Source organism: Bombina bombina, chromosome 2 (assembly GCF_027579735.1).
Source record: "Bombina bombina isolate aBomBom1 chromosome 2, aBomBom1.pri, whole genome shotgun sequence".
NCBI lineage: Eukaryota > Metazoa > Chordata > Amphibia > Anura > Bombinatoridae > Bombina > Bombina bombina.
In genome coordinates this window covers 213,449,364-213,473,061 of record NC_069500.1, presented here as the reverse complement: position 1 = coordinate 213,473,061, position 23,698 = coordinate 213,449,364, and the positions used below count along the sequence as shown (strand labels likewise).

Sequence of the window (23,698 nt, the reverse complement as noted above, 5' to 3'; positions counted from 1 at the left end):
GACATAAGCATGATGAATCAAAGATTTTAACCAAGATGCCAAAGAAATGGCATAAGCCTTCTGACCTTTCCTAGAACCGGAAAAGATAACAAATAGACTAGAAGTCTTTCGGAAATCCTTAGTAGCTTAAACATAATATTTCAAAGCTCTAACTACATCCAAAGAATGCAACGACTTTTCCTTAGAATTCTTAGGATTAGGACACAATGAAGGAACCACAATTTCTCTACTAATGTTGTTAGAATTCACAACCTTAGGTAAAAATTTAAAAGAAGTTCGCAACACCGCCTTATCCTGATGAAAAATCAGAAAAGGAGACTCACAAGAAAGAGCAGATAATTCAGAAACTCTTCTAGCAGAAGAGATAGCCAAAAGAAACAAAACTTTCCAAGAAAGTAATTTAATGTCCAGCGAATGCATAGGTTCAAACGGAGGAGCTTGAAGAGCCCCCAGAACCAAATTCAAACTCCAAGGAGGAGAAATTGACTTAAAGGGACAGTATACACTCATTTTCATATAACTGCATGTAATAGACACTACTATAAAGAATAAGATGCACAGATACTGATATAAAAATCCAGTATAAAACTGTTTAAAAACTTACTTAGAAGCTGTCAGTTTGGCTCTGTTGAAAAGGTAGCTGGAAAGCCCACTGCAAGTGGCAAATAAGACACTCCCCCCCTCCCCCTTCTTTTGCATATGAAAAGACCCTTTATACAAACAGGAGCAAGCTGGAGAAGGTAGCTGACAGTATTCACATAAAACTTTGGGGCTTGGTTAGGAGTCTGAAAATCAGAGCAATGTTATTTAAAAATAAGCAAAACTATTGATTTATTTTAAAAAAAAACTTTATGGGCTATATAAATAGATCATCTACAAAACATTTATGCAAATAAAAAATGAGTGCATAATGTCCCTTTAATAACAGGTTTTATACGAGCCAAAGCTTGTACAAAACAATGAATATCAGGAAGACTAGCAATCTTTCTGTGAAAAAGAACAGAAAGAGCAGAGATTTGACCTTTCAAGGAACTTGCAGACAAACCTTTATCCAAACCATCCTGAAGAAACTGTAAAATTCTAGGAATTCTAAAAGAATGCCAAGAAAAATGATGAGAAAAACACCAAGAAATGTAAATCTTCCAGACTCGATAATATATCTTCCTAGATACAGTTTTACGAGCCTGTAACATAGTATTAATCACAGAGTCAAAGAAACCTCTATGACTGAGAATCAAGCGTTCAATCTCCATACATTCAAATTTAAGGATTTGAGATCCTGATGGAAAAAAGGACCTTGCGATAGAAGGTCTGGTCTTAACGGAAGAGTCCACGGTTGGCAAGTGACCATCCGGACAAGATCCGCATACCAAAACCTGTGAGGCCATGCTGGAGCCACCAGCAGAACAAACGAGCACTCCTTTAGAATCTTGGAAATCACTCCTGGAAGAAGAACTAGAGGCGGAAAGATATAGGCAGGATGATACTTCCAAGGAAGTGACAATGCATCCACTGCCTCCGCTTGAGGATCCCTGGATCTGGACAGATACCTGGGAAGCTTCTTGTTTAGATGAGAAGCCATCAGATCTATTTCTGGAAGTCCCCTCATTTGAACAATCTGAAGAAATACCTCTGGGTGAAGAGACCATTCGCCCGGATGTAACGTTTGGCGACTGAGATAATCCGCTTCCCAATTGTCTATACCTGGGATATGAACCGCAGAGATTAGACAGGAGCTGGATTTCGCCCATACCAGTATTCGAGATACTTCTTTCATAGCCAGAGGACTGTGAGTCCCTCCTTGATGATTGACATATGCCACGGTTGTGACATTGTCCGTCTGAAAACAAATGAACGACTCTCTCTTTAGAAGAGGCCATGACTGAAGAGCTCTGAAAATTGCACGGAGTTCCAAAATGTTGATTGGTAATCTCACCTCCTGAGAATCCCAAACCCCTTGTGCTGTCAGAGACCCCCAAACAGCTCCCCAACCTGTCAGACTTGCATCTATTGAAATCACAGTCCAGGTCGGAAGAACAAAAGAAGCCCCCTGAACTAAACGATGGTGGTCTGTCCACCACGTCAGAGAGTGTCGTACAAACGGTTTTAAAGATATTAATTGAGATATCTTTGTATAATCCCTGCACCACTGGTTCAGCATACAGAGCTGAAGAGGTCGCATGTGAAAACGAGCAAAGGGGATTGCGTCCGATGCAGCAGTCATAAGACCTAGAATTTCCATGCATAAGGCTACCGAAGGGAATGATTGAGACTGAAGGTTTCGACAAGCTGAAACCAATTTTAGACGTCTCTTGTCTGTCAGAGGCAGAGTCATGGACACTGAATCTATCTGGAAACCTAAAAAGGTTACCCTTGTCTGAGGAATCAATGAACTTTTTGGTAAATTGATCCTCCAACCATGTTCTCGAAGAAACAATACAAGTCGATACGTATGAGATTCTGCTAAATGTGAAGACTGAGCAAGTACCAAGATATCGTCCCAAATAAGGAAATACCACAATACCCTGTTCTCTGATTACAGAGAGAAGGGCACCGAGAACCTTTGTAAAAATCCTTGGAGCTGTTGCTAGGCCAAACGGCAGAGCCACAAACTGGTAATGCTTGTCTAGGAAAGAGAATCTCAGAAACTGATAGTGATCTGGATGAATCGGAATATGCAGATATGCATCCTGTAAATCTATTGTGGACATATAATGCCCTTGCTGAACAAAAGGCAGAATAGTCCTTATAGTTACCATTTTGAATGTTGGTATCCTTACATAATGATTCAATATTTTTAAATCCAGAACTGGTCTGAAGGAATTCTCCTTCTTTGGTACAATGAAAAGATTTGAGTAAAACCCCAGCCCCTGTTCCAGAACTGGAACTGGCATAATTACTCCAGCCAACTCTAGATCTGAAACACATTTCAGAAATGCTTGAGCCTTCACTGGATTTACTGGGACACGGGAAAGAAAAAATCTTCTTGCAGGAGGCCTTATCTTGAAGCCTATTCTGTACCCTTGTGAAACAATGTTCTGAATCCAAAGATTGTGAATCGAATTGAACCAAATTTCTTTGAAAAATCGTAATCTGCCCCCTACCAGCTGAGCTGGAATGAGGGCCGCACCTTCATGTGGACTTGGGAGCTGGCTTTGGCTTTCTAAAAGGCTTGGATTTATTCCAGACTGGAGATGGTTTCCAAACTGATACTGCTCCTGTAGGGGAAGGATCAGGCTTTTGTTCCTTATTGTGACGAAAGGAACGAAAACGATTAGTAGACCTAAATTTACCTTTAGATTTTTTATCCTGTGGTAAAAAAGTTCCTTTCCCCCCAGTAACAGTTGAAATAATAGAATCCAACTGTGAACCAAATAATTTATTACCCTGGAAAGAAAGGGAAAGCAAAGTTGACTTAGAAGACATATCAGCATTCCAAGTTTTAAGCCATAAAGCTCTTCTAGCTAAAATAGCTAGAGACATATACCTGACATCAACCCTAATGATATCAAAGATGGCATCACAAATAAAATTATTAGCATGTTGAAGAAGATTAACAATGCTATGAGAATTATGATCTGTTACTTGTTGCGCTAAAGCTTCCAACCAAAAAGTTGAAGCTGCAGCAACATCCGCTAAAGATATAGCAGGTCTAAGAAGATTACCAGAACATAAGTAAGCTTTTCTTAGGAAAGATTCAATTTTCCTATCTAAAGGATCCTTAAAGGAAGTACTATCTGCCGTAGGAATAGTAGTACGTTTAGCAAGAGTCGAGATAGCCCCATCAACCTTAGGGATTTTGTCCCAAAACTCTAATCTGTCAGATGGCACAGGATATAATTGCTTAAAACGTTTAGAAGGAGTGAAAGAATTACCCAAATTATTCCATTCCCTGGAAATTACTTCAGAAATAGCATCAGGGACAGGAAAAACTTCTGGAATAACTACAGGAGATTTAAAAACCTTATTTAAACGTTTAGATTTAGTATCAAGAGGACCAGAGTCCTCTATCTCTAATGCAATTAAGACTTCTTTAAGTAAAGAACGAATAAATTCCATTTTGAATAAATATGAAGATTTATCAGCATCAACCTCTGAAACTGAATCCTCTGAACCAGAGGAAACATTATCAGAATCAGAATGATGATGTTCATTTAAAAATTCATCTGAAAAATGAGAAGTTTTAAAAGACCTTTTACGCTTACTAGAAGGAGGAATAACAGACATAGCCTTCTTAATGGATTTAGAAACAAAATCTCTTATGTTAACAGGAACACTCTGAGTATTAGATGTTGATGGAACAACAACAGGTAATGTAACATTACTAAAGGAAATATTATCTGCATTAACAAGTTTGTCATGTCATTCATTACAAACAACAGCTGGAGGAACAGATACCACAAGTTTACAGCAAATACACTTAACTTTGGTAGATCCAACATCAGGCAGCGATTTTCCAGAAGTATCTTCTGATTCAGGGTCAATCTGAGACATGGTAAAAATTAAAGAGAAAGGAGACAGGGACATTAATATGGCACACTTGGGGGGATTGTCATCTCAACACATGATAGGTAGGTGATTGTGTAGTGTGATACTATGTAGTTAGTTTAAAACTTAACATTTATTATGAATTAGATAAAATATAATCAGTGGTGTGGACCATGCCACTTTATGTTAAAACACATTAACATATACATAACAAAAAGAAATTCAAAATAAATTAAACAAAAAATATATTTACAAGCACTGCTAACTCTCTGTATAAGGAGTGACCTCCTGTTACTTGCACAATTAATTGTTTAGTGCCTGGGTAAGGTATCGTAATACTATTGTTTATATAAATAACTGCAGCAAGCTTAGGTAGAGGTGTTTTTAGAAGGAGTACTATTGTAGACGATGCTTCTATGCCTTAAAATTAAATCAACTAATAGCACTTCTAACACTCTCCTATTCCCAAAGCAAGCTGTGTATTTAAAACCAATTATAGGTGCCCTAAAAGAGGGCCAACAATTATACCGCAAGGAATTAATCTATAGATAGTATTATTATAACCGTTACCCCGTTTTAAATCAATACCCCATTAAACAAAACAGAGAGCGCAGTGCGAACGGCCTAACGCGCGTTTCGCATAAGCTTTTTCAAAGGCTCAATCTGAGACATCTTGCAATATGTAATAGAAAAAACAACATATAAAGCAAAATTGATCAAACTCCTTAAATGACAGTTTCAGGAATGGGAAAAAATGCCAGTGAACAAGCTTCTAGCAACCAGAAGCAAATAAACAATGAGACTTAAATAATGTGGAGACAATAATGACGCCCATATTTTTTAGCGCCAAAAAAGACGCCCACATTATTTGGCGCCTAAATGCTTTTAGCGCCAAAAATGACGCCACATCCGGTAACGCCGACACTTTTGGCGCAAAAACGGCAAAAAATGACGCAACTTCCGGTGACAAGAACGACGCCGGAAATAACAAAGAATTTTTTGCGCCAAAAAAGTCAGCGCCAAAATGACGCAATAAAATGAAGCATTTTCAGCCCCCGCGAGCCTAACAGCCCACAGGGAAAAAAGTCAAATTTTAAGGTAAGAAAAAAATTGATTATTCAAATGCATTATCCCAAATAATGAAACTGACTGTCTGAAATAAGGAATATTAAACATCCTGAATCAAGGCAAATAAATGTTTAAACACAAATATTTAGAACTTTATATAAAAGTGCCCAACCATAGCTTAGAGTGTCACAAAAATAAGACTTACTTACCCCAGGACACTCATCTACATATAGTAGAAAGCCAAACCAGTACTGAAACGAGAATCAGTAGAGGTAATGGTATATATAAGAGTATATCGTCGATCTGAAAAGGGAGGTAAGAGATGAATCTCTACGACCGATAACAGAGAACCTATGAAATAGACCCCGTAGAAGGAGATCATTGAATTCAAATAGGCAATACTCTCTTCACATCCCTCTGACATTCACTGCACGCTGAGAGGAAAACCGGGCTCCAACCTGCTGCGGAGCGCATATCAACGTAGAATCTAGCACAAACTTACTTCACCACCTCCACAGGAGGCAAAGTTTGTAAAACTGATTTGTGGGTGTGGTGAGGGGTGTATTTATAGGCATTTTGAGGTTTGGGAAACTTTGCCCCTCCTGGTAGGAATGTATATCCCATACGTCACTAGCTCATTGACTCTTGCTAATTACATGAAAGAAAAGCCCTTTTAAGGGCTGGTAAAAGAGCTGATTACTTTGGGGAAATGCCCCGCAAAAAGCACTTTTAAGGGCTGGTAAAAGAGCTGATTACTTTGTAATTTAGGATAGGGTAGGGCATTTTATTATTTTGGGGGGCTTTTTTATTTTATTAGGGGGCTTAAATTAGGTGTAATTAGTTTAAACTTATTGTAATTTTTTTATTTTCTGTAATTTAGTGGGTTTTTTTTTTTGTATTATAGTTTAGTTTATTTAATTGTATTTTAGTTTACATAATTGTAGGTAAATTATTTAATTAGTTTAATGATAGTGTAGTGTTAGGTGTATTTGTAACTTAGGTTAGGATTTATTTTACAGGTAATTTTGTAATTATTTTAACCAAGGTAGCTATTAAATAGTTATTAACTATTTAATAGCTATTGTACCTAGTTAAAATAAATACAAAGTTGCCTGTAAAATAAATATAAATCCTAAAATAGCTACAATGTAACTATTAGTTATATTGTAGCTATATTAGGGTTTATTTTATAGGTAAGTATTTAGTTTTAAATAGGATTAATTTATTTAATTATAGTAAATTTAGTTAGTTAAATTATATTTAAGTTAGGGGGGTGTTAGGGTTAGACTTAGGTTTAGGGGTTAATAACTTTATTATAGTAGCGGCGACGTTGGGGGGCGGCAGATTAGGGGTTAATACAATTTATTATAGTGTTTGCGAGGCGGGAGTGCGGCGGTTTAGGGGTTAATACATTTTATTATAGTGGCAGCGATGTCCGGTCGGCAGATTAGGGGTTAATAAGTGTAGGTAGGTGGCGGCGACGTTGGGGGGGACAGATTAGGGGGTAATAAATATAATATAGGTGTCGGCGAAGTTAGGGGCAGCAGATTAGGGGTTCATAGGGATAATGTAGGTGGCGGCGATGTCTGGTCGGAAGATTAGGGGTTAAAAAATTTAATTATAGGGTTTGCGATGTGGGGGGGCCTCGGTTTAGGGGTTCATAGGTAGTTTATCGGTGTTAGTGTACTTTATAGCACAGTAGTTAAGAGCTTTATGCTCAGGCGTTAGCCCATAAAGCTCTTAACTACTGACTCTTTTTGCGGTTGGAGTCTTGTCGGTAGAGGCTCTACCGCTCACTTCTTCCAAGACTCTTAATACCAGCGTTAGGCAAATCCCATAGAAAAGATAGGATACGCAATTGACGTAAGGGGATTTGCGGTAGCCTCGAGTCGTGGAAAGAAAGTGAGCGGTAGACCCTTTCCTGCCTGACTCTAAATACCAGCGGGTGTTAAAAAGCAGCTTTAGGACCCCTTAACGCTGCTTTTTAACCCTAACGCAGAACTCTAAATCTAGGCGTCTGTAACCTACAAATGTTGGAAATGAAATAGCTGTTTTAGGCAATTTGAAAACCTAGGTTACAGATTGACAAAGCATAGTTTTTTATGACAAGTGCAAGAAGTGTTTAGTGTTCCTTTAAATATATGTATTACACCTGAGAAACAAATCATTTAATAAATTTACCTTTTCTGCTGTATTTTTTGTTGGGTTTCTCTTTGTTGAGACTCTGAAAGTTTTTCTTTAAGATTCCTTATCTTTTCCTTCTTCTTGTTAAGTACACAAGTAAACCGTGTATATAATTCTTGCTCAAGCTCTTCTTTGCCGCTCACATATTTATTAAGTCTAAAAATAATAGTCAAAGTAAATACATTTTAAAATTTACTATAAAAGATTATTTTTATAATTACAATTTCTTCTGCCCCTTAGTATTGCAGATCACTTTGGCATGCAGGGAGTTAAATAATTAGAGTTGTCTATGAATTTTCATCACACATTTGAGGATATACTAAGTGTGATAATATTTCATATCAATTACTTTCATTTAAAGGGACAGTCTAGTCAAAATTAAACTTTCATTATTCAGATAGGACATGTAATTTTAATCAACTTTCCAATTTACTTTTATTATCAAATTTGCTTTTTTCTCTTGGTATTCATATTTGAAACTAAACCTAGGTAGGCTCATATGCTACTTTCTAAGGCCTTGAGGGCTGCCTCTTATCACAAGCTTTTTAAATTGCTTTTCACAATAAGAGACTTGATAGTTCATGTGGGCCATATAGATAACACTGTGTTCAGGCATAGAAAGTTATTTAAGATTTAGCACAACACAATGCTAAATGGAAGTCAATAGATAATAGTCACAGTCATGTAATCAGGGGGCTGTCAGAAGGTTCTTAGATACAAGGTAATCACAGAGGTAAAACGTATATTAATATAACTGTGTTGGTTATGCAAAACTGGGGAATGGGTAATAAAGGGATTATGTATATTTTAAAACAATAAAAAAATATATTGTAGACAGTCCCTTTAAATTATCCTTCTTATATGGTATCTTTCAAAATTCTTTGATGTTTTGAAGGCTGACTATTTACACTGTACTCTTAATTAATTTTCCAGATATATACTAGCAAATAAGTGACACCAACAATTCACGTTCAATTTAAATGATCTATTAGTTTGTAGTAAAAGACATATTTACCTGTAGCGCTATAAGTTCCACAAACCTAATCCAAACAAGTCTCCAATAGGTCCTCAACAGGGTCACAAATGATTTGATCCACAACAGATGGTGTAGTTGCTGTTGTGCAAAATGAATCACTTAGGGCCAGATTCCAAGTGGAGCGCTAATTTACCAACTTGCCTGTTTGCAGGCGAACAATAGATAACCAGCCATTACAAGTTGTTGGTTATTGCTACCGTGAGCTTGCGGTAGCAATTAGTACTCAGAAAATTAACTAAAGATCAGATCTCTGGTTAATTTTCTAAAAGTCCCCTAGTTGGCCTCAAATTTTAATATACAGGTAGCCCTCAGTTTACGCCAGGTTTAGGTTCCAGAAGGAATGGTTGTAAATTAAAACCCAGTTTATAATGTAAGTCAATGGGAAGTGAGGGAGTTAGGTTCCAGGCCCCACTCAAAATTGACATAAGTAACACCTAATACATTATTTTTAAAGCTTTGAAATGAAGACTTTAAATGCTAAACAGCATTATAAACAGTATCAAATAATCACACAACACAGAATATATAATTAAACTAAGTTAAATGAACAAAAACATTTGCTAAAACAGTATTATAACCTAATTAAATAATCACACAACAGACTATCATCAAACTAAGCTTAATTAACAAAAACATTTTTTTACTTGCATTTTTCTGCAAACAGTTCTCTGCATTGTTAGCATGTTAGATAATATTGGGTCTGCACCTATTCTATGCATTTCAATCTGCATTAATAGGCAGTTAGGCACCCTCACCTCAAGCAGCTAGGGAAGTGGGTGCTAAACTTTGTTGCTCGATAACAAGATTATATTATATTATATTAAAAAGTACAAAAATACAGTACAATAGTTAAAAACAACAGTACTGGGGGCGGAGTCTGGCCATGCAGGGAGATGGCCGCAAGCTAAGAGGGCTCCTAAAACCCATGTAGGCTATAAGCTTATTTTATGGCTAAATCACCTCCCTATCCCTCCCGGACCTAGAGGACAGCTATATTCCTTCAGAGCGGACACTACAGCGTTACCACCCTGTATGAATTTGTCGACAACCAGCCCTAAAAGCCGTGACCATCAGACTGCGACGCAGTGAGCAAGCCGCGCTTCTGAGCTTCCAGTGGACTTGGCCTACGACCTACAGAGCGGGAGAGCCTGAGGCACTTGTTGAGCCTACTAAGGTGAGAGAGAGAGTGGGACCCGATCGCAAGAACGGAGCGGTTGTCAGCCGGGAAAGTGTGAAGGTGCATGTGTGTGGAGGCGGGCAGCTAACTTGGGAGCCATAGTAACAGGGAATCACTGTGCACGCAGACCCGGCACCTCAACAAGCACATGCCGCAGTACATTTCCCCTACTCACCTCACACAGTGATCGGCTTGGGCTAAGAATAAGCGGCTAACCACACATAAGAGCTAGACTGGGCTGCAAGGCTGCCGATAAAGTATTTTTCCAGCAACACAACATAAACAGCAGTCCTCTGCACACGTGGCACATGCCCTTAACTTTTATAATACGGGGAGCCGGCCACGAGTGCACAGACTAAGGGGTATAAACGATCTCAGGCTGAAGTGTTAAAGCACCAAACAGAAGTCAGCTCTCCACAATACAAGAGAAACACAGCACTTATCTTCAAGACATTCTAAACTATAGAATTTGTCTTTCACTAGGCATCAGACTGTTTAGTAAAGCACGATTAGACAGGGGGAAACAATATTTCTGTCTTTGGAATTATTTAGGCCTGTGAGGCAATCTAAGGACTTCTACTACCACCAGCTTTAGACTATAGTAGTTCCAAGCCAGAATAAGGTCTGCAACCTTAAAGCATATATTGTATGGGATGCCTAATAAGAAGCAAAGCAAGTCTGGTAAAGCTAGTGCCAATAAAACACTTAACCATTATCTAAGACCTGCAGAACCTGGACCGATTAGCCCCACAGCAGAAATAGCTAACTCACAACCTAGTGCTACTAACCAAACTCATCAAGAAATTATCCCTCTGTCTTCATATGTCACCAAAACAGACATTCAGCACTTATCTTCCAAGGAAGACATTCAACGAGTCCTTCAAGAAATGAGGAGCCTATTTGGCGACCTCCGTAAAGATCTCAGTGCCCTTGATCACAGAGTTTCCACATTAGAAGAAAACCAATCCTCCACATCGTCCTCACTTCAAAATAACCCAACAGAATTGCAAAATCAGGCAGAGAAAGTCCATTTCTTGACAGAAAAGTTGGAAGACTTGGACAATCGCAGAAGACGTAATAATCTTAGAGTCAGAGGCGTCACAGAAACAGTTCATCCGCCGGCAATTGAAGGATACCTTCAAGCCCTCTACAAAACTATGAAAAACAGCCCATCTGCTGCGGAGATCCCCATCGAGAGAGCCCACAGGGCCTTACGGCCCAAACCACCACCCAAAGCTCTCCCCAGGGACATTATTATTAAATTCCTCAACTATAAGGATAAGGAGGAGATCCTGAAATGTGCTAGAGTGAATCATCCTGTCTTCCATGCAGGAGAGGAGATACAAATCTACACAGACCTCTCCCCGGTAACGCTTCAGAAGAGGAGAGAAATGGCGCATATCACATCCTTTCTAAAAAAAAATGGAGTCCCCTATAGGTGGGGTTTCCCTGTTTCCTTAGTGGCCACTCAGCATAACAGAACATACATATACCGCCCTGGAATGGACCCACAGGTTTTTTAAAGATCTTGCATCGCCACCAAATACCGATAATGCCCGACTGGAGGATCCCTCAGAAGGGACATCATCCACCCTCCCTCCAGAGCAAAGGCCGGAGGAGAATACCTGAAGACCCATCCGCCCGTTCAGGGCAAGATGAGAAACTTTTGCAGTTTCCCGCTGACAACCTGGATCTCCTAAACAGGGTATAGGGTATGTCCTGTTTTCTTCTTCTGTTTTTTTTTCTCTCCTTTTTTCTGAGCATGCCCTATGACCCGACAAGAAGAGGGACATCCTCTGCATTGAGACTGGTACAGGGGTAATGTAAAAATCTATATGATCTACCTGATGGCGGACTTTGTTTTCTTGTTGTGTTTATATTCTTAAGCATTCCCACTGACATAAATGTGTTATAATGTTTGTGCCTTCATACGAATGGAGCCTAGGTTATATGACACCTATACGGTTACAGCGGCTTTTTACAGTCAAGCTCTGATCTTTAGTAATAGACGCTTGCACCGCTACCTCATTATACTTATGCTCTGTCATATCAACAGACTATCTTATGTGTTATTTTTTATGTTTTTATAGAATGGTTACTTATGCAAATGCTCTAAGTTCTTTGTGACAATTCGTTTAGGCTGTGCCTTATTACTTTACACTTGAAGTAAGATCACTAATGATTTAGCCTGAGGGGAGGCTTGTCCTTCACGCACAAGGACAACGTGCACAACAACCGCATGTTAAAATAGATAGCTAGATGCAATGTACTATTTTCACCGCGCAGCAGTGGAGATGCCTCCCCTATATCTGGTAACGTACCTGTATGTATAACCTGTTATTGGTAGGAAAAGGACACCTGCCCAAGACTTATCGTATAAAGAGTTCAAGTTATATGTTATCCTTTGATGTTTTGACAGTTATATTTGTTCATATATCTGCTTCTAAGCTTGCTTGGCAATGCTTTGTGCTAGGCAGGCTTGGACTCTAATATAGCAAAACCTAGGACATATGGTATACCTATAAATCCACCATTGCTCTTTGCTTGCACACTTTCTTCAAGGAGTATCTGACCACACCAATGGCCCATTGCCTTAGGGCCAGGTACTTGTAGTTTGATCATTTACTAACATGCCCCTGGGGAGTCTCGACTTCCAAATTTATTGACACACACAAAGTTAACAAAAACCAAGATGTCTACCTGCTTCTCACATATAGTGTAGTTTGCGCAGATATGTAACAATACCTTAGATGGGCTTAAATCTGCATAACGCTCATACACAATCATTAGGTCATCGGGGTCATTTCAGATTTACCACCCTTATGAATTGTTTGTACTCTGCTTCACTAGCTCGAATTTAAATCTAACTAAACCTATGTAACCTCTAGGCCCTTCCCCCTCCCTAGATGCCCAAATCTTTAACTACAGCTTTTCGTTGCTCTCTCTTTCTGGGCAGCCCCCCTCCCCTTATTTCTTAATGCCATATGACAATATTAGCTCCTAACATATACAATAATGACCTACAATGGGTTTACTACCCCAAGTGACTTTGCTTTATTTCCTTGCCAGGGCGGCAATTTCCAACTACCCCCAATACTAACCAATGCTTTATTTTCTTCTCTTCTTGTTTCTTCTAGTCACACTTCCTATCTCATAAGCACTAGCTCTTCTCTTCCCCGTTCTTAAAAAAAAAAATTCTCCACTGCAATGCCTTCCAAAATCAGTAAGTTCCAGGATCACTCAATACACCTCACAACTATAAATGCCAAAGGTCTTAATAACCCCTGGAAACGGTCCATAGCTTTCCACTCTCTCCAAAAGATAAATAGCCATATATTGATGATACAAGAAACCCACTTTCGAAAAGGGAAAGAACCTAAGTGGCATAATACACACTATCCCACAGCCTACTTTGCATCAGGTCCGCACAAAAAAGCGGGGGTAGGCATACTATTTCATAAATCCCTCCCAATACAAATACTTCAAACAGAGAGAGACCCTGAGCGCCATTATCTCCTACTCACAGGTACATTATATGGCCACCATATTACGCTCCTTAACGTATATGCACCGAACCAAGTCCAGCCAAATTTTTTTTTAAAAATAGCCAATTTACTCTTAGACCATGCGCAGGGAATTATCTTTTTAGCAGGAGACCTCAATCTAGCCCTAGACCCTGCTATAGACTCATTATAGCGCTGCGGAATCTGTTGGCGCTCTACAAATAACCGATAATAATAATAATAATAATCTAGAGGCTCTTACCATAGCCCCAAACTTGCCCTTAAGTCCATTAAGGCTACCTTCAATGATTTAAACCTGCATGACACTTGGAGAGCGCTTCACCCCTCCGGTAGGGACTACACCTTCTATTCAAACCCACATAACTGTTACACTAGGATAGACCACATCTTCACGGACTCTCATGGGTTGACTATCACAGACGCATGTGATATTGGACCTATTACATGGTCAGATCATGCTCCAGTCACCTGTCGGATCCTTTGGCCTGACATACCTACTTCCTCTAGATTATGGCGATTAGATGACACACTACTAGGTAACCATTTAATAGTAACGGATATCCAGAAACAACTAAAAGAATACTTCGAAATTAACTCACACTCCACTGCATCCCATATTACTGAGTGGGAAGCACATAAATCGGTAATCAGAGGGCTATTTATTAAACATAAATCTAAACTAAATAGACTGTCTAGAGAAAAGCACTCTAAACTGCTAGAATCCATCAAAACCCTGGAAATAGACCACAAAAAAGCCCCCTCTAATAATGTACTTAAAAACAAGCTCCTTGACACTAGGGCAGAACTCAAGCGCCATCTCACAGAGCTACATCAAAAAAATGCTTTGTTCTTGAGGCAATATTACTTTGAAGGAGGCAATAAACCAGGGAAAATCCTTGCCAGAACCATTTGCAGAAAACAGTTGAACACTTATGTACACTCACTCACCTCCCCTGATAACACAGACATAAAGGATAGCGCAGGAATTGCTTCAACCTTCCAAGACTATTATAGCAAATTATACAATATAGGTGGAAACCTGACAGACCATATATCTACCCCATCCCCGGAGATCTTGGATGAATATTTTGCAGGACTGCATTTACCATCCATAGATACAAACGCGGCGAGGTCTCTCTCTGCTCCAATATCTCTAGATGAAATATCAAAAGCCATTAAAGATATGCCAACGGGTAAAAGCCCGGGTCCAGACGGCCTCACTTCTAGATACTATAAAAAGTTCCAGAGGACCCTCATCACCCACCTTCAATTACTTTTTAATAATCTAAGAGAGAACCCCACGCTGACAGATTCCTTACTAGAAGCCCATATCACAGTTATAGCTAAGCCAGGGAAACCTGCAGACACACCAGGAAACTTTAGACCCATCTCGCTCATCAACCATGATATGAAAATATTAGCTAAATTATTAGCAAATAGACTTAATAAATATATCCCTGAGCTGATACATAACGATCAGGTAGGCTTTGTACCCAAGAGAGAAGCAAGAGATAACACATCTAAAGTTATCCAATTGATCAACCACGCAAGGGTCTCTGACCTCCCTATGGTGCTCTTCTCCACTGACGGGGAGAAGGCTTTTTATAGGGTGGGATGGCCCTTCCTGAGAAAAGCTATGAGCGAGATGGGAATACCACAGGAGTTCCGAAATATGACCATGGCTCTGTATTCCAAACCAAACGCTAAAGTCAGGGTGAATGGCACGCTCTCCGATAGTTTCCGCATAAGCAATGGGGCTCGACAGGGTTGCCCGTTATCACCATTGCTTTTTGCAATTTCTATGGTGATCCTAGCCCAAAAGGTTAGACATAATATTAATATCTCCGGGGTAACAGTTGGTAACACAGAATACAAGCAGGGGCTATATGCGGACGATGTCCTCTTTACTTTAACAAAAGTTGAAACCTCCATCCCCGAATTATTGAAGGAATTGAAAGCATACGGGAAAGTGTCTAACTTTTTACTGAATCTTAATAAATCTGAATTGTTGAATATCAATACCCAAAGCCATTGTATGCAGAGACTAAAAAATGAACATCATATAACTATAGCCAAAACCAGTTTGAAATATCTGTGTATCCATCTTACACCAGTACCAACAGACCTCTTTAAATACAACTTTATCCCTCTTAAAAAAGATATAGAGAGAGATCTGCTTACTTGGAAAAACAAGCCCTTGTCCTGGTTAGGGAGAATAGGGATTATCAAAATGAACGTGCTCCCACGAATATTATACATAATGCAAGCACTACCCCTCCCCTTGCAAGATAACTATCTTAATCAATTACAGAGACTTATAGACCAATATATATGGTCTGGTGTCAGACCTAGAGTCGCGAGAAAAACCATGTATTTAACAAGGGACAGAGGAGGCCTTGGTCTCCCAAACCTAAACACGTACAAGAAGGCTATAGTGCTCCAAAGAGTGGTCGAGTGGTCCCACAACACTGAGGATAAAGCATGGATACACCTTGATCGTCAAATATTCCCAATTAATAATATGGGCACCTTAGCGTGGTCTCCCCCACCAGACAGGCCTAAAAAAATTGCGAAATACATACTGACAGCAAGCGCTTTCAATGAGTGGGATAAGATAATTGCTACTTCTACTCATATCTCATCTAAATTCTCCCCTCTAACTCCTATCATAGAAAATAAGGGCCTCCCATACAGCGCATTGAGCCACCGGATTAAACGTCCATACCATATAAAAGAAGGATCCGTCCTATACGCGGTTGAGAATAAACAGTTTAAATCACATGCACAACTAAGAGAAACATTCGGGGAGATCTTCTCCCAATGGATGAACTATACCCAACTCATTCATTACATTACCCATCACAAATGCGAATCGGATTTGGGAAGGGAACTTACACAATTTGAAAAACTATGCACCACACCTACGACCCCTAGACATTTAATATCACTACTATACAAAATCACCTCCATTGCAGATACTAATGATGCCCCCTCATACACATTAGCCTGGAGCAAAGATCTGGCCCAGGAAATTGATGTAGACTCCTGGAGAAAAGCCTTCAGACTAACAAAACGCACGTCCGTGTCAGCTACCATACAGGAAATTCATCTAAAATTCATGACCAGATGGTATCTTACACCATCCAAGCTTCATAAAATATTTCCCACGCTTAGCAATACTTGCTGGAGAGGGTGTGGAGAAGAGGGCACGCTGCTTCACATATGGTGGCTTTGCCCAAAACTAAATGTATTCTGGTCAGAAGTCTATACTAAAATATCAGATATCTTACAGATACAAATCCCACAAACTCCTGACAGTTTGCTATTTTGCTCCCTTCCCAAAATACAAGATAAGATTAAACTGGCTCTCGTTTTGGTAATGTTGACAGGAGCTAAAAATCTCATCCCCAAGAGATGGAAATCCCGAGATGTGCCGTCTCTGCTGGAATGGAGATTGCAGGTTTCTGACATTCTTACCCTTGAACGTTATAACTATCTCAAAACCCACAGACTTGACAGTTACGAATACATGCTAGCAATCTGGAACAAAACAATATAATAAATGGACTACAATTTTTTTAATTCCCCCCCCCCCCCTTATTCACTAACCGACCTCTCTTCTCTTTCTTTCTGTTCTTTACACTCACCTCCCCCTGGCGATTTTGACCAACACATAAACAGAGAAAAATTATCAATCTTGCTCTGGAAATCAAAACTTTAATAGAGCTCTTGGGTAACGGACTTGTACCCTAGAGAGAATGTTTAAAATTGAAAAATCTGTACTCAACTTAAGAGGATCTTACCGATTGATGGTAAGACCTTCTAAGATCTTATTACGATGTAACTACAACTTGATTGTTTAAAGCACTCTGAATGTATGCTGTTAATTGGATGTACGACTTGTTTTTGATCACATTTATTGTACTGTTAGAATTACATCAATAAAGCTTCTTTAAAAAAAAAAAAAAACAACAGTACTATTTGCCATAGCCTATTGCCTATTAGCAAATAGTACTGTTGTTTTTAACTATTGTACTGTATTTTTGTACTTTTTAATATAAAAAATCTTTTTTTTATACCAAGCACTTTTTGGAGTCTCTTCAAAACGTTTGCTACTTTTGCATACCAAAGATATCTTGGAGCTAACACACCTGGGAGACGAATGGTTATGTGCACTGGGCCAATATAATAGTCCAGTCTGTGTCATTTGCACCATTGGGTGCTTCTCTAAACGTTAGTACCCTTATGCCCCCGGGTGGTTGCACGGGTTAAGAATATCTCACTGATTTGCACTAGGAGTCGCCCTTCTTTCCTTTCCATCATAGATTTTTTAATCCTGCATTGATTCTGGAAGGAGCAGCCCATCTTGGTGCACAGTTTGCTGGGACACTGCAAGTTCTCAGACCGTATTCCTAGGCATTATCTTTGCCTTCTCATATTGTGAGTATACTTTTACAAATATTGATATATCATACCATTGATTGGCTACACTAGGAGGCGCCCTTTTCTTTTTTTCTTCTATGCTCTATCTGAACCATGAAAGAAAAAATTTGGGTTTAGTGTCCCTTTAAAGCAGGGTTCTCAAAGTACCGCCCCGTGGGCCATTTCCGGCCCACGAACCGGTTACAATACAGCCCGCCAATGATACACCAGAATAGAGCTGTTTCCCAATAAACATTTTCAAAAATATTAATCTCTTAAATTTTTTGTGCAGAGAGGATGGCGACATCATGTGGTGGGGGGCGGGTGTTGGAGCTGCAAGGAGAGGATGATGATATCACGTGGGGGTGGCTGGAGGCGGAGCTGTAATCCTAATTAAGCCCCTGAGTACGCAGTGTGATAGAATTGGCGCCATAGCAGCAGGGTTTGGCAGTAGAGCAGCGAGTGAGCAGTAGGAGAGCAGTTTGTTTCTTTGGCCTGGGGGGTGTAGTGTCACTGTCAGTTGGAAAGTGTGATGATCTGAGCCTTAGCTAGCAGCATCAGAAGCAGTAGCAGAATAGGTTGAGCAAGGTATGTGCTGCCTTATACAGATATTTTTTTTGTGTATACAATTTATGTCAGTAGTATAGCTTGCTTTTATTGTTAATTTTTTTTTTTTTTTACTTTGTCATGCCATAACTTGTGTGGGGGGTCTGTGTGTTTGTGGAGGGTCTGTATGGGTCTGTGTGTGTCTGGATGTCTGTATGTGGGGGGGTCTAAGGGGATCTGTGTGTGTGGGGGCCTCTGTGTGGGGTGGTCTATGGGGGTCTCTGTGTGTGGGGGGTCTCTGTGTGTGGGGTGGTCTCTGTGTTTGGCGTCTGTGTGTGTGTGTGGGGGGTCTGTGTGTGTGAGAGGATCTGTGTGGGTTTGTGTGAGTCTGTGTGTGTGTGTTTGTGTGTGTATGTGCGAGTCTGGGTGTGTGTGAGTGAAGTGGTCTCTGTGTGTGTGTGGGTCTCTGTGTGTGTAGGTCTGTGTGTGGGTGTGTGTACAGGGAGTTCAGAATTATTAGGCAAATGAGTATTTTGACCACATCATCCTCTTTATGCATGTTGTCTTACTCCAAGCTGTATAGGCTCGAAAGCCTACTACCAATTAAGCATATTAGGTGATGTGCATCTCTGTAATGAGAAGGGGTGTGGTCTAATGACATCAACACCCTATATCAGGTGTGCATAATTATTAGGCAACTTCCTTTCCTTTGGCAAAAACAGAATTTATGCTTACCTGATAAATTACTTTCTCCAACGGTGTGTCCGGTCCACGGCGTCATCCTTACTTGTGGGATATTCTCTTCCCCAACAGGAAATGGCAAAGAGCCCAGCAAAGCTGGTCACATGATCCCTCCTAGGCTCCGCCTACCCCAGTCATTCGACCGACGTACAGGAGGAAATATGCATAGGAGAAACCATATGATACCGTGGTGACTGTAGTTAGAGAAAATAATTCATCAGACCTGATTAAAAAAAACAGGGCGGGCCGTGGACCGGACACACCGTTGGAGAAAGTAATTTATCAGGTAAGCATAAATTCTGTTTTCTCCAACATAGGTGTGTCCGGTCCACGGCGTCATCCTTACTTGTGGGAACCAATACCAAAGCTTTAGGACACGGATGAAGGGAGGGAGCAAATCAGGTCACCTAAATGGAAGGCACCACGGCTTGCAAAACCTTTCTCCCAAAAATAGCCTCCGAAGAAGCAAAAGTATCAAATTTGTAAAATTTGGCAAAAGTGTGCAGTGAAGACCAAGTCGCTGCCTTACATATCTGGTCAACAGAAGCCTCGTTCTTGAAGGCCCATGTGGAAGCCACAGCCCTAGTGGAGTGAGCTGTGATTCTTTCAGGAGGCTGCCGTCCGGCAGTCTCATAAGCCAATCGGATAATGCTTTTAAGCCAAAAAGAAAGAGAGGTAGAAGTTGCTTTTTGACCTCTCCTTTTACCAGAATAAACAACAAACAAAGAAGATGTTTGTCTGAAATCTTTAGTAGCCTCTAAATAGAATTTTAGAGCACGGACTACGTCCAAATTGTGTAACAAACATTCCTTCTTTGAAACTGGATTCGGACACAAAGAAGGTACAACTATCTCCTGGTTAATATTTTTGTTGGAAACAACTTTCGGAAGAAAACCAGGCTTAGTACGCAAAACCACCTTATCTGCATGGAACACCAGATAGGGCGGAGAACACTGCAGAGCAGATAACTCTGAAACTCTTCTAGCAGAAGAAATTGCAACCAAAAACAAAACTTTCCAAGATAATAACTTAATATCTACGGAATGTAAGGGTTCAAACGGAACCCCTTGAAGAACTGAAAGAACTAGATTTAGACTCCAGGGAGGAGTCAAAGGTCTGTAAACAGGCTTGATTCTAACCAGAGCCTGAACAAACGCTTGAACGTCTGGCACAGCTGCCAGCCTTTTGTGAAGTAAAACAGATAAAGCAGAGATCTGTCCCTTCAGAGAACTTGCAGATAATCCTTTCTCCAAACCTTCTTGTAGAAAGGATAGAATCTTAGGAATTTTTATCTTGTTCCATGGGAATCCTTTAGATTCACACCAACAGATATATTTTTTCCATATTTTATGGTAAATTTTTCTAGTTACAGGCTTTCTAGGCTGAATCAGAGTATCTATTACAGAATCTGAAAACCCACGCTTTGATAAAATCAAGCGTTCAATCTCCAAGCCGTCAGTTGGAGGGAAACCAGATTCGGATGTTCGAATGGACCTTGAACAAGAAGGTCCTGTCTCAAAGGTAGCTTCCATGGTGGAGCCGATGACATATTCACCAGGTCTGCATACCAAGTCCTGCGTGGCCACGCAGGAGCTATCAAGATCACCGAAGCCCTTTCCTGATTGATCCTGGCTACCAGCCTGGGAATGAGAGGAAACAGTGGGAATACATAAGCTAGGTTGAAGGTCCAAGGTGCTACTAGTGCATCTACTAGAGTCGCCTTGGGATCCCTGGATCTGGACCCGTAGCAAGGAACCTTGAAGTTCTGACGAGAGGCCATCAGATCCAAGTCTGGAATGCCCCATAATTGAGTTATTTGGGCAAAGATTTCCGGATGGAGTTCCCACTCCCCCGGATGGAATGTCTGACGACTCAGAAAATCCGCTTCCCAATTTTCCACTCCTGGGATGTGGATTGCAGACAAGTGGCAGGAGTGATCCTCCGCCCATTGAATTATCTTGGTCACTTCCTCCATCGCCAGGGAACTCCTTGTTCCCCCCTGATGGTTGATATATGCAACAGTCGTCATGTTGTCTGATTGAAACCTTATGAATTTGTCCTTTGCTAGTTGAGGCCAAGCTTTGAGAGCATTGAATATCGCTCTTAGTTCCAGAATGTTTATCGGGAGAAGAGATTCTTCCCGTGACCAAAGACCCTGAGCTTTCAGGGGTTCCCAGACCGCGCCCCAGCCCACCAGACTGGCGTCGGTCATGACAATGACCCACTCTGGTCTGCGGAAGCTCATTCCCTGTGACAGATTGTCCAGGATCAGCCACCAACAGAGTGAATCTCTGGTCTTTTGATCTACTTGAATCGTCGGAGACAAGTCTGTATAATCCCCATTCCACTGTCTGAGCATGCACAGTTGTAATGGTCTTAGATGAATTCGTGCAAAATGAACTATGTCCATTGCTGCAACCATCAATCCTATTACTTCCATGCACTGCGCTATGGAAGGACGAAGAACAGAATGAAGTACTTGACAAGAGCTTAGAATTTTTGATTTTCTGACCTCTGTCAGAAAAATCCTCATTTCTAAGGAATCTATTATTGTTCCCAAGAAGGGAACTCTTGTTGACGGGGACAGAGAACTTTTTTCTTTGTTCACTTTCCATCCGTGAGATCTGAGAAAGGCTAGGACGATGTCCGTATGAGCCTTTGCTTTTGACAGAGACGACGCTTGAATCAGGATGTCATCCAAGTAAGGTACTACTGCAATGCCCCTTGGTCTTAGAACCGCTAGAAGGGACCCTAGTACCTTTGTGAAAATTCTCGGAGCAGTGGCTAATCCGAATGGAAGTGCCACAAACTGGTAATGCTTGTTCAGAAAAGTGAACCTTAGGAACTGATGATGTTCCTTGTGGATAGGAATATGTAGGTACGCATCCTTTAAATCCACCGTGGTCATAAATTGACCTTCCTGGATGGTGGGAAGGATCGTTCGAATGGTTTCCATTTTGAACGATGGAACCCTGAGAAATTTGTTTAGGATCTTGAGATCTAAAATTGGTCTGAATGTTCCCTCTTTTTTGGGAACTATGAACAGGTTGGAGTAAAACCCCATCCCTTGTTCTCCTATTGGAACTGGATGAATTACTCCCATCCTTAACAGGTCTTCTACACAATGTAAGAATGCCTGTCTTTTTATTTGGTTTGAAGATAATTGAGACCTGTGGAACCTTCCCCTTGGGGGTAGTTCCTTGAATTCCAGGAGATAACCCTGAGAAACTATTTCTAGTGCCCAAGGATCCTGAACATCTCTTGCCCAAGCCTGAGCAAAGAGAGAAAGTCTGCCCCCCACCAGATCCGGTCCCGGATCGGGGGCCATCCCTTCATGCTGTTTTGGTAGCAGTGGCAGGCTTCTTGGCCTGCTTACCCTTGTTCCAGCCTTGCATCGGTCTCCAGGCTGGTTTGGGTTGTGAAGTATTACCCTCTTGCTTAGAGGATGTAGAATTAGAGGCTGGTCCGTTTCTGCGAAAGGGACGAAAATTAGGCTTATTTTTAGCCTTAAAAGACCTATCCTGAGGGAGGGCATGGCCCTTTCCCCCGGTGATGTCTGAAATAATCTCTTTCAAATCAGGACCAAACAGTGTTTTACCCTTGAAAGGGATGTTAAGCAATTTTGTCTTGGAAGACACATCCGCTGACCAAGACTTTAGCCAAAGCGCTCTGCGCGCCACGATAGCAAACCCTGAATTTTTCGCCGCTAATCTAGCTAATTGCAAAGCGGCATCTAAAATAAAAGAGTTAGCCAATTTAAGTGCTTGAACTCTGTCCATAACCTCCTCATACGAAGATTCTTTATTGAGCGACTTTTCTAGTTCTTCGAACCAGAAACACGCTGCCGTAGTGACAGGAACAATGCATGAAATTGGTTGTAGAAGGTAACCTTGCTGAACAAACATCTTTTTAAGCAAACCCTCTAATTTTTTATCCATAGGATCTTTGAAAGCACAACTATCTTCTATAGGAATAGTAGTGCGTTTGTTTAGAGTAGAAACGGCCCCCTCGACCTTGGGGACTGTCTGCCATAAGTCCTTTCTGGGGTCGACTATAGGAAATAATTTTTTAAATATAGGGGGAGGAACAAAAGGTATGCCGGGCCTTTCCCACTCCTTATTTACTATGTCCGCCACCCGCTTGGGTATAGGAAAAGCATCGGGGGGGCACCGGAACCTCTAGGAACTTGTCCATCTTACATAATTTCTCTGGAATGACCAAATTGTCACAATCATCCAGAGTAGATAATACCTCCTTAAGCAATGCGCGGAGATGTTCTAATTTAAATTTAAATGTTACAACATCAGGTTCAGCTTGTTGAGAAATTTTTCCTGAATCTGAAATTTCTCCCTCAGACAAAACCTCCCTCCTGGCCCCATCAGATTGGTGTGAGGGTATGTCAGAACAGTTATCATCAGCGTCCTCTTGCTCTTCAGTGTTTAAAACAGAGCAATCGCGCTTTCTCTGATAAGTAGGCATCTTGGATAAAATGTTTGCAATAGAATTATCCAT

At 40.6% G+C, this 23,698-nt stretch overlaps 1 protein-coding gene across 2 annotated transcripts in view; it reads right to left on the bottom strand.

Annotated features, from left to right (window-relative positions):
• XRCC4 (X-ray repair cross complementing 4) overlaps positions 1-23,698 on the bottom strand; it is a 984,771-nt gene that overhangs the window by 447,000 nt on the left and 514,073 nt on the right. For both annotated transcript variants that reach the window (XM_053701466.1, XM_053701467.1), the window contains exon 5: positions 7,738-7,896. In XM_053701466.1, the coding sequence (XP_053557441.1) occupies positions 7,738-7,896 (159 nt within the window). The remainder of the gene's footprint in view (positions 1-7,737; positions 7,897-23,698) is intronic.